At 37.9% G+C, this 12,528-nt stretch overlaps 1 protein-coding gene across 1 annotated transcript; it reads right to left on the reverse strand.

Annotated features, from left to right (window-relative positions):
* Positions 1-638: 638 nt before the first annotated feature.
* Positions 639-7,076, reverse strand: LOC131773655 (endonuclease 8-like 1). The gene is given in 8 exon segments (XM_066160390.1): positions 639-725; positions 1,411-1,438; positions 1,730-1,848; positions 2,721-2,744; positions 2,747-2,804; positions 3,870-3,948; positions 5,502-5,699; positions 6,427-7,076. Coding segments are annotated over 8 exon segments (960 nt in total). The 5' UTR covers positions 6,816-7,076; the 3' UTR covers positions 639-660.
* Between the last annotated feature and the right edge of the window lie 5,452 nt (positions 7,077-12,528).

Here is a 12,528-nt window from a genome sequence, read left to right on the forward strand (position 1 = left end):
GCATGGTCCTGGAAAATTTATTGAACCAAAATGTAATTTGTGGGTTTGGCGCTCAATACAAAGTAGATTCTCGTAACTTCAGTTGGAGTGACCCATGACTTGGAAGCTACTGAGCAGTACTTAAATGTGGCGCTGGTATTTTCCTGTACAAGGTGGGTCTAACTTTATGTCAACGGAGAAGACTCTTCTGCGTGACCATTCAAAAGAAAGCTACTGAGAGGCACTTTTATGTGGAAACTATTAATAGGCTGCACAAGGTGGATAAAACCATACTGGGTGACCACTCAAATAAAGCTTATGAGCAGTACTCTCATGTGGTCCCGCCTATGGTCCTATACTACTGTTCGACTATTCAAATAAAAATTACTGATCACCACTTCCATATGGTGAGGATCAATAAACTGTGGGGTTCAAATAAAAAGCGGGTTACCGAAAAACCTTGGAATAGATAGACACCGAAAAAAGCTTTGGAAGAGATAGTACAGAGCAGTGCGCACAAGACGCATTGTTACAAGGTGTACCAAGTACAAGCTGATTCCAACTTTTATATCTGAAGCGTGCGTGCATTCAAATGCAACCTCGAAAGCGATTTTAACGAGGTAAACGTGTGCTATACTGTGCAAAATACCTCATTCACCGCTTTAGTTTCCTCCTCTCCATTTATTTCTTTTTTAACTTTTTCTGTTTTCTCTTTTTAGATGTGCGTATCCCTCTTGATTTTGCATCTTTAAACAAAAGTACAGAGAAACATCTAATTACGGGAGGATGGGTGTATGGCAGTGACTTTACGGCAAGATTTTCCCGATTTTCATGGGTTAATGTACTTTCTTGGGTATGAGGCTCCGCTTACGCTGGAGCTCCGCTATCAGAAGATTTTTACTCCTGACAAGTGTTGCAATAACTGACACATCATTACATTGAAATCCGTTTGAATTTTTTTTTATTGTATAACAGCAATCCTGTTCACGAAGTGTGTAAGTATAGCTTGACACCGAAGGAAACACCATAACCCATGGATTGTGAACATTCTGTAATTTTTAAATGGCTACTAAGTTCATCTGCACTCAAAAATGTCTTCTGTCAACATAGCAACAGTGATAAACGTGAACTTCAATACTTGTAAAATGTCATGCATTGTCATTCACCCCTTACACCCTACCATCAGTATGCATATTCTCCATACTGTTCTCTATACATTTCCTTGGTTGCTGAGAAGGAGAATTTGTTTAGCAATCAGGAGCCTCTCTAGTTGGTGATCATTTTCTTAACTCTTATGACCTTTACATTCAATTCAAGGGTGAAAATGTAAGGAGAAATAGAAGTCAATCACTCTTGGGAGTTGAAGGGCTAAATGCTCTTTTAATACTTCCTAACTATTTAAATCAAAAGTTTTAAATTAAAATAACTTGCCTTTAGGCACCAAAGGTCCAGCTTCACCCTGTTGAATTAAATTAAAACACGCCCAAGAAAATTATTATTTACACAAATACACTTAAATCACTGCATTTAAAGTCAACTGTTCATCAGTTTATGTTCAGCAGAATACAATATGTGTTAGGGTGGTTATACCCTCCCTAAAGATTCAACCGTTTGGTTTACAGTCACCTTGCTACCATTGAGCTTGCCCCCGATAAAACACCCCCTTCAAATAAGCACCTCTCCTCTCGGCTAAAAGGCAGGGAGCTTATTCTAAGAAATGCAGTATTTTAAAATGATGCAAGCTGCATACCTTAAACCAAATGGTCCTGCCATCATGGTCCACAATGTTCCTCATCTCTGGTTTGTAGTAGCACTGACGCCACTCATTGAATGCAGAATAATCTGAATAATTTCCTGTGGGATCATATGCTGAAAGGAAATTTTAATTTTAAATGAAGTTAAGACTCAGTAAATAATTACAATTTGACAGGGTGGATTGCAATCATGCACATGATTTCAAAATTAATTGAGTGCATGATGTGGCTGGATGTTAAATCAGAAGCATGATTTCTTCCCAAAATTGCCAAAATTGAATGATTAAAAGTTTATTTGGCACTTAACTAAATAGAATCATAATTTTACCATCTAGACACAAAGAGGCAGAACAAAACAGAAGGCAAAAATTTGACAGCACAAATAGTAAGATCTATCACTAAATGTCTTTTTTTTTGCATTCTAATTTCACTGATCTTGATTAGCTTAACCCTTTCACTCCCACAAGTGACCAAGACAGAATTTCTCCTTACAATATCAATACAATATCAAGCAGGTAGGTGATGAGAATAGAGAAGAATATCAATTATGGGATTATTAGTTGATCCAATACCAAATTCTCTGAACTAACATCATAAGAATTGTATGGGAGATAGTAAGGAGAATTACTAATTAGATCTTGGGAGTGAAAGGGTTAAACCTTAACCCTTTACAACTCAACATCAGTATGCATATTCTCCAAACTGTCCTCTATACATATCCTTAGGTGCTGACAAGGAGAATTTGTACAGCAATCAAGAGCTTCTGTAGTTCTTGATCATTTCCTTGAACCTCATAACCTTAATGTGTAATTCAGGGGTGATACTGCCTTGAAATCTGAGTGATTGCTTTGTTTTAGTAATCCATTCTCGTGTGTTTTTGAGATCCAGCCAGAGTAAGTGATTTCAAATCAACCCAGTGAAGTATAAAAATGATATCATAAAACAGTAATAACTGGATAGAAATAACCAAATTGATTGTTGACTTACATAAATTAATCACCTCTTGGGCACTAAATTACAAAGCTCTAGAAAGTCTGGATGTTTAACTTTACATTTCTTTCCTTTTGATACCTAAAATGGCAAAAATACAAACTCACTAAAAATACAATTGAACTATAAAAGCAGCTACCTTAAATGCAATAGGACAATCAAAATTCATTATGATCTAAAAGCTCAGAAAATACCTTTAGTCTGACTCCCTTATCAGAATCAAGGACGCTTTGAGAGGCAGAGCTTTTGCTCTGACAAAGGGCTTTAGTTCTCAGAAGGTCAGCTTTGAAACTCTTTACAGTGGCCAGTAATACTAAATAACCCTGTCGTACTCTCCCACTGACGCAGCACTACTGTTTCTTAAGAAACTTATACCCCTTTGCACTTTGAGAGAACTTAGTTACTGGTAGTTCTTTTATATATATAAGTGACAGAGTTAGCAAGGTTGAAACTTTGGATTCGACATGCCCGAGTGGTTAGGGTACTGCAATTGAAATGTGGTGTTCCTGGATTCAAGTCCTCCACCCTGCTACTCACTGGATTTGTTCTCAGTCCCCCCCAAGTTAACTCTTCAGCTGTACTGTGTAAATAGCCAACTGGTCTGCCTCCTGCCAGTTGGGATTTTCCTGCCAGCATTTCATGTTTATTTGAAACATTTGTTTCTTAAAGGCTTGCATAAGTGCTATATAAATTATAAATTAATTTTTATTTTCTTTTTCCCCCATGATCACAAGACAATTCACTTAATTGATGCATGCACCAGACTTCTCTTCTTCTTTTTTCTCAGAATTTGCTATTAAATCAAATAATATCTCCATGTTAATATTTGTCTTGATACTCATTCCCAGCCTGTTTGTCTTTACATTTTGTAAGCCTTCCCTGAAAGCACATTAACCCTTTAACTTCCATGAGTGACCAAGGCAGAATTTCTCCTCACCATATCAATACAATATCAAGCAGACAAGCAATGAGAATAAAGAAAAATATTAATGAAGGGATTATTAGTGGATCCAACACTAAATTCTCTGAACTGACATCATAAGAACTATATAGCAGACAGTAAGGAGAATTACTAATGAGATCTTGGGAGTTAAAGGGTTAATCTTATATTTCCCACATGATGTACTTCAGAGGCATTAAAATTACCTTGGACATGCTTTCCTCCTCATTTACCTTGAGCTTTTCCAGCACTGATCTTGCAGAGCTAAATGGAGGAACAGCAGCCCTGAAGGAAGAACATCATAGAAAATCTAGAGCTTAATACACTCACTTGAAATTTGTTTGCATTGTGAAGGTTTCAATAGTAAAGAAGAGTCAACAAGAAAATTACTAGAATTAACCCCTTTGCTCCCTAACATCAGTATGCATATTCTCCATACTGTTCTCTATACATTTCTTAAGGTGCTGACAAGGAGAATTTGTTTAACAATCAAGAGCTTCTTTAATTAGTCATTAATTTGTTTATTCCCATGATTTTAATGTTTGATTCAGGGGTGATATGGACCTGATATGGTAAGGAGAAATCACATGCTGGTCACTCTTGAGGGTTAAAGGATTAAGGGGGTAGCAAAGGGGGAGGGGGGGAGGGTGCTGATGCTGTTTCATCCTCAAATTTTAGAAAAGTTCACACATCGTGTAAATATTTTAAACAGAATTTTAGGGGGCACAAATTTAAAAGGGAAAACTTTAAATATCTCTTCTCATGTATGAGGTTTAAGGGAAATATTGAGGTTTTCAAGAACTGAAAGAAAAACATTTCATCAATCACATACACTTCAGGAGGCAAATCACGCCTCATGTGATTTATAAATTCACAAATCCCACCTATCTTGCCTTTCTGCAAAATTAACACATCACATATCACACCTCTCCTACCAACCCTTTGCTATCCTCAATTAAGGAAAATGAAAAATGGACATTTTCTTTAGCAAGTAAAAGAGGTCCGAGTTTGCAACAATCATAAGAGACCAACAGTGGAGTATAAATTAGTATACAAAGGATCATGCATTTAATGAGTTCAATTGTATTATTTTCAGCCACATTTTGTAATAGCTGTTAGATTACTATAACTTACTGTGGAAAAAAGGTTTGGTAAATTCTCTAATAAAGATTTATGTACATGTAACTAACATAACTTATCCCACATTCTTCAGAGAGACCTACAATTCCAATTAAAATTGGTAGACACATAAAATCTTCATAGCTATGATAAGGGAGTCTCAACCCTTTACATCCTAAGAGTGATAAGCATCTAATTTCTCCTTGCTGTATCAACCCTGAATCACTCAGTAAGGTCACGAGAATAAAGGAAATGATCACCAAATAAAGAAGCTCTTGATTGTTAAACAAATTCTCCTTGTCAGTACCTCAGGAAATGTAAAGAGAACAGTACAGAGAACATGCATACTGATGTTAGGGTGTAAAGGGTTAGGAAATAGAATGTAAAAACTGAATTTCAGTTCAATGCAATACCCTCTCTGTTAATTTCCCTGATTAAAAGTTGCACAATCACAGAAAACAAAACACAGCTTCACAAGGGGGAAATTAGGAGTGAAAGCAAGGCTATCAGGAATTAATTTAAATGCTTTTCCAGAATATTGCAATTTCGACAGCAATGCATCAATATTTTGTTGTTATTGGTGAGGATGGGCACTGTGTCAGGGAACACATCGTAATAACCTTTACAAAGGTTCAACATTTCACATTCCAATCTCAAGTCCAGTTGGCTAACAATGTTTCAAAGGAACACAGTGACTCTTTGAAATAATAGGTTCTTACCTAAAAATGATCTCAGCTCTAAGATAGTTCCCAATTCCGTTAAAGTACTTCTGATTGTGCATTACTTCACATAGTGGTTTGTTGAATACTGTTTCTTGTAGATTATCAAGAATGTTTGATCTAAACTCTTGGTATTCAAACATTGGATCAGGTCCTCTGTTGTTTGACCATTCATCTGTCACTTCCCATCGACCAAATCTAAACAATAAGAAATTGAGAAAGACATTTTTTTGGCTTGTCACAAGCATGGGATAAGGAAAAAATTCTGAGTCCCCATGAGAAATCAAACCTTAGACCTTTGGATTCCACACTCTGATGCTCTACCACTGAGCCACAGAGACTCCACCATGAGCCAGGTCTATTATGAAGTAACTTTACTTAAAAAGTAAAAACTTTTATTTGCTTAGTAACCCCAAGGAGATGCTACTTTTCAGCGCCACCCAAAGGATAGTTCATGATATCAAAAGGGAAGAAATCTGCTGACATCTCACCTCTCTAACAAGGCTGAAATTTCTCTGATGAATTGAAGGCAAGATTTTTTTATTGATAGCAAGCCAAACTGCAGAGTACTGCATACAATAGGTGTGCACACAAACCCTCATTTTCAAGCTCTTATTGCTTTTGCCATAATTATAGAATTGAACACAGCAGCTGAAAAAAATTAGACACAGCACTGCAACAGTTCAGGACTCCTAATTGTATTGCGAGGGATGCATGCAACTTAACATAGTTCAGCATGCAGAGGAACTTGTCGCGTTGCATCGTACTCTGCGGAGCTTATAGCTGAGCCAGCTCCATTTTGGGGGTCAAATGAAGAGGTGCTAAATTTACTTTCCTTGGCAGCTGAGGTAGTATCTCTACGACCCATTGCATCCCAGAGAAAAAAACCAACAGTTAACCTATTAACTAAACTAAACCAACATACCTTCTAACATCTACAAAACTCAACACCATGACTGGTTTCTCCTTAGTAAAGAAGTTCAAGTGCGCATGTTTATGCATGTCCTTTACTGCACCAAACGTAAACTTTCCAGACATTCCAAATCGAAAAAGAATCCTGAGTCTTTGCTTTTCGCAATCTTTCTCTTGTTTGATTTGTTTTCCATTGCCATCAGAGCCTAATGATGTCAAAATCAGCGCAGTTTCTTTACCTCTAGACTCTGAAGTTATGCAATAATCACACATGGCGGGAAAGGAGACATCGGGGTTTTTAGTGCTAACAGCTGACTTCACAATCTTGCCACTGAAAACGAGTCCTTTGCAGACTTTGTTCACGAATTGGCTGTTTTTGTAAAGTTCTGGTCCTTCTGGCATGGTAAAATCCTCGAATATCCTCAAAAATAGAGCAGAATTCGACGCTTAGTCCAAAGAATTTATCAGAACCGCAAAAATCCCCCAGGCGTTTTATAATTAAATTAGTCCTTCTAGTACCCATAGCCTTCTGGAATAGTCTCCACGTGACTGTAAGAGGTTTTTTTTCACTAAAATCTTTATCTTCCAACTTTTAGTTGAAATGAACAGAAGAGGGACTATAAAAACCTATGAAAAGTGCCCTTTGCCGCAGAGCCTGTCTCGCCTTGTGGATTTTTACGACCCCCTCTGAAAAACAATTTCCGGTAACAGGTTAGTCATGAAGCAAGTTTTCTTTGGGGTGTCACGCGACGCGCTGCGTGACATTCAAAGGAGAGACTGGCAACGAGTAGAAACTGAGTTGTGAGACCTCCTGCAATGAAAAATTTATCGCAAACAAAAGATCCTAAGAGTTCAACTACCTCACTTCTTTTATTTTATCTAATTTTTTTCTATTCCTTGTATGAAGGAACGGGTAAGAGACTTTTGGTGAAGTTTCGTCGAAAAAAGCTTTCATTTGGCCAAATCTTTTTTTCGTGAACTCATGGAAAGGCGGGGAAAGATCGCACACATGCAGTTCACGTGCATTTGTTTCCCTTCCGTCTTCCCCCACTGGGGTAGGAATGGTTTTCTGGCAATTTGATTGGCTGGAGGAGTCAGATAAACCATGAAAAAGATATCTGAAGTTAACAGGTTGCTGCACGTTCAATGAAGTTTGTTTTGACCAGTTGCAAAGTCTGGCTGGAAAACCAAATAATTGATGTCTAAATATTTCAAAAGTTCTACTCTGAGACCTCATTTTCGTCCCTAGAGTCTTCCTTACTGACAAGTTCCGTGAGAAACTTGTTGAATATTCACATAAGTTTCATTGCTCGTGGTTAAAGCGCTAATAAACGGTATAGTTAGAAGTATCAGTGAAAAACTTCAAATGAAAAACGCAGAATCGTCCCTCTATGATTAGCGAAGAAACCTGAGTCTTTCGTTGTTTTTACGTTTTACGTGATTTGCTGCAGGGTCCAGTGCTGAAGAATATTAACATGTTTAAAATCAAACATTGAAACAAAAAAGACAACTGAACTTACTGACATCAGAAATTGCATGCGAGGCTGCTTGTCATTTTTTAAGCAGGGCAATTTTATAAAACAATTGATATTATGGAATAAAGGTAGAAATGAAATGGACGATGAAGAGTAAAAACCACATCACTTCGATTTTATGAAAATAGGAAATTGGTAATCATTGAATCGAGCGATGGAGTCGTACACAAACCAATTAAGTTACTACAACCAGACAGGGAATTTCAGCGCGCACCATGGGAGGGGATAGATTTCATTAGACCAGATATCCACGTGTACATCAAGATATTATTGTCGCCTACTATGGATTTCAAGGGCGGACTCTGAAAATATACCAATCACACATTAACCCAGCGTGCCGATAACATGTTGAACAAAGAAAATACTCGTGTTGCCTGGGCGATAACAACAGGAAGCGATGGAATTCTTCTTAGTAATCCAAACAATACGGCCACCTGAAATAGCACCACGCGGGTGAAGGTTGTAGAAGATTTGTTATGTGCGATTTCTTTGTAATCAAGTGAAAGAATGTACACAGTAGGCAAACAAGAATATTGATGTCTTTCCTTGCCAAAGCAAAATCATTACCTTGCCCCTTCGTGTGGCCATTACCGACAGCTTTACAGCGACGTTTAAACCCCAAAAAACTGACTCTATCTTTTCAGAGAGAAATACACACACGAAAGTACACAAATCATTGCCGGAAACTAAAGCTGTTGAAGAACAAAGCTATTTTGTTTAAAAAATAACCTGTTCGTTTTAAAAGTGTAAACTTTGTTTCAGAAACCATGTAACCGTTTTCTCTCCAAACTTGTTCTCGGCGCGTGATAAGTAAAATGAAGCACGTTTCTTTTATTCAGTCTAAAAGGTGCGCTGTAGATACTTCTTTTTTTAGCCATGTTCATTAACTTGAAAAGTCACTTAAGAAAAATGACGTTCATATTTCATTACAAGATTAATGGTGATTTATTGCTTTCACTTGCTGTTAACAACTTCAAAATGACGGGTCTAATTCAATGTACGACCCTACCCTCTTTGAGAACCGGAATAATTAAAACAGACAGATTAGCGTTTGAACCAAGCATAGTAATATCAATTCCTTTATGGTATTTTTCACGCTAAATTTCAAGCTCTACGACTCTAAATAAACAACTACATTTCACGTTCACAATTTAGAAGATTTCAGGTAGCAGAATTAAACTACATTCGAGTACTCTTCACATGATAACCTATTTTTAGCCACTGAGAATCAGCATGGCGCAGATCATCTCTGATGTTAATTGTCGTGATAGTTACGCAGCCTTACGGTCAGTTAATCAAATTTAAAAAAAAACCACACACTCACACACACTCGAACACTCAACCTCCATTGAGTAATCGTTTAGTTTCACTATGATGTCAGCATTGATATTTGCGAAGACTATCTTTTATTTTCTATCGAGAAAGGCTTATCTTTTCGCATATTTAAAGCTTACGTGTCCTTTATTATATCGACGGTATGCACTACAGAGAATCCAGAAAACTCGGTGAGCTGGCGTGAAAGAAAATAAATCAAAACCGACACATACTGGCCCAAGTACCTGTTTTATTAAGGCATTTGTAACAGAGCATACATTGTTAGAACTGGCGGGCTCGTGCTCATCACACATTAATTCAAGCATTTCTATTCATCGAAGAAAGAGATAATGCGTTTTTGGTAACAGAAGGAACAACAGGTTTTTTGCACCGGAAAACACGCAGAACACCTGGTCTTCTGAGAGGTGAAGTGTGCTACATTCAGGTAGAATATTTACTAGCACCAAGCATGTTCCGTAATTGCTTTGGAATTTCGCTGGCGGCCAAACAATTTGTGAAAGAAGAAACCGCAAATGATACTCACTCAGCAAGATGACACCGGAAAGGATTGGAAGAAGACAATTCAAGATTCTTTCGGCCACAGATGGTTTTTACGAAGTTTCGTGACTAGAATATTAAATGAAGTCATGGTGACGTCATCATGGCAAAGATCGTTACCTTTTTTGACAAGAGACATTATAATTCATTAGGTTTAAACGCAAACAAAACGACCTACTCTTATCAGCAAATGGTGAAGGTAGTTGATTTAGGGGCAAGAAGAAGAGCTTTATAGTAATGCTTTAACTTCCATCGCTGCGAAACATTTCTTCGGAAATCTACTCTCAATGTGACATTCTTAATGTATGCTAAATATGCCTATAACTGCAACCATATGGCATTCTGACGAGCTTGTTTACAACGGACAGTGTCACTGTTGTAATTTCCCGCCTTCAGGTCTCACTCTCCCAGCTGCTTCAGTTAGCCACGCTGCGCTACATCTGACAACATTTCAGATGAATATCTGACACCAGTATGTAGCCAACCTTAACACTCCGCTTAATTCCTGAGAGCTAATTCAAAATACTTTAGATCGAATTATATTTCCCCTACAGCTACGAGGTCTTCACGCGTTTTTTCCAGAAAGTACAGAAAACAGAAAATCCATCTGTTTTACTTTCAAATTTTTTTGACCGAATTTTTATACTCCAAAGATCTCCGAAAGAATGGAATTGGCGCCAATTGTTTTCATTCCCGGGACAAGATAAACCCCAAGTTGAAGTGCATTTATTCGGATGGCAAATTGATTCAAGTCCCCGCACCGCGCCGAATTTACGAGCGAAAGGAAGCACACCTTGGTATATAAAAAATAAAGTTATCATTTATTCGATATACTTCCTGCAATTAACAATTCTAACACTAAAAAATACATTATCTGCTTAATTCAATAAGAAATCCTGATTTCTTTTGACATATCCAAATCATCATGTGTGCACTCATAACTTAGCGAGAGATTTAATCTCTTAAGCGCTGCTTTCAGAGTTGGCTTCAGTTCTGATATTTTCCCGCACTGGAAGCGCTCGAGGGCTACACAATCTGCGCTACGCTTTACAAAAAATATACACAGTATATAAGAAATTATTTAAACAATATTTTTCGTCCATAAAACTGGATGCAAATTTAAGTCTCTATTTACGGAATCCTTGTTCGCTCATGGTGCGCTAGCATGGACAGCGGGTTTAAATTTAACTTTCCTTTCCGCACCTCGTCGCTGTCATGGTAATTAGGCGCAGTAATTGGCATTCGTGAGTTGTCTTCAAGAATTTTCAACTTGTTTTCTTTCCTCTGATGTTGTTTCAAATTTCAATCTTTCAAGTTTTAAACCTAGAAACTTTTCTCTAAGACACGATCGAGTGACCTTCGCTAACAGCATCTTAAAAATTTTTCTTTCTCTGGAATGGGCCCAGAAATTATGTTCAAGAATCTATCAAGGCAGATATTGTACCCGTGTAAACTGAGAAATGTTTGTCACGAGTTGCTTAACTCTCCCTCTTCGTCTTGAATATCTCACTGAAAGGTGCTGCCGCTTTCGAAGTGTAAAATCTCCTCCAAATCATGAATATACTCCATTGCGAGTTTGAGGACTTCAAGTTCTGAGAGATCTTGGCCTTTCTCGTTTTGCGGTAAAAGTTCACGCAGTGCTCTGAAAGCCCGTTCAACGTGCTCCAAACTTTCAAATCCTTCGTGGTCCATATCATTAGCCTTGGCGTTCATCTCTTTGATATACTTCACACCGTCTTGCATCTTGATAGCCATGTCTTTTCGATGTTTCCTTCGCGTAAAAGAGAAAAAAAAGTACTCTCTCCAACAAAGTCCTTCGCGAGTCGAGCTTCAACAAGTTTTGAACGCACCGATGTAAACGCTCTGATTAAATATCACGATTTGTTGATTGTTTCCTGTCGGTGAACATATTACGGCTATTGTTCTCTTTGCATCCTTCCAAATCATCTGCCACTCCTCCGCAATAATTAATACACATGAGTTCACCGGTGACATCACAGAAAAGAATTATGCGGAGTTTGCTACCACCGTGTAAAACTTGTTCTGTCGCGCAAATATCTGTGCGCGCGACACATGTTTCCGTCAGAAACTGTTCACTTACTTCTCCCAGAAACATCGTTATGGAAAGTCGAAAGTTGAAAAAACGTTTGCGCTTCCGATTTCTGAATAACAAACGAAATGAACAATCCTATTCCAGGCGCCAAATTCGCTAGCTATCTTACACTTCAAAATAATGGCTTTACTCAAGCGTTACTCAAACATCCTTTATCAACACAGGTGTGCAGCAGAAATTGCCTCCTCTATTGTTCGCTTCACCATCAACAACAACAGAGGCGCCGTAAGGACATTGTTTTCTGCTGTAAGACCGAATATGCACAGTGCCTAAGGATCGTGGGAATATTAACACGTAACCGAGGAGCGGTTTTTTTTTAATCTATCATTTGTGGGGTTGATAGTAAAAAAGTTTCTTCGCTGCAAAGCTATTTTGAAGTAAACTAGGCAGCGTAAAAATGAAATAACGCGCGCAAATCGGCTATCGCGAAAATAACGATACGCGTTTCATCTGTTTTTATCTACGGACGCCGTGAAACTTTTCACATTCGTGGCTAAAACATCTGGCGAGATACTGGAGCTATGCGGATTGTTCGAATGCGTATGCACTCAAATGGATGGGATTAGGGAATGTTTAGAGTTACATGGAACAAAAC

Source organism: Pocillopora verrucosa, chromosome 13 (assembly GCF_036669915.1).
Source record: "Pocillopora verrucosa isolate sample1 chromosome 13, ASM3666991v2, whole genome shotgun sequence".
NCBI classification, from domain to species: Eukaryota; Metazoa; Cnidaria; class Anthozoa; order Scleractinia; family Pocilloporidae; genus Pocillopora; species Pocillopora verrucosa.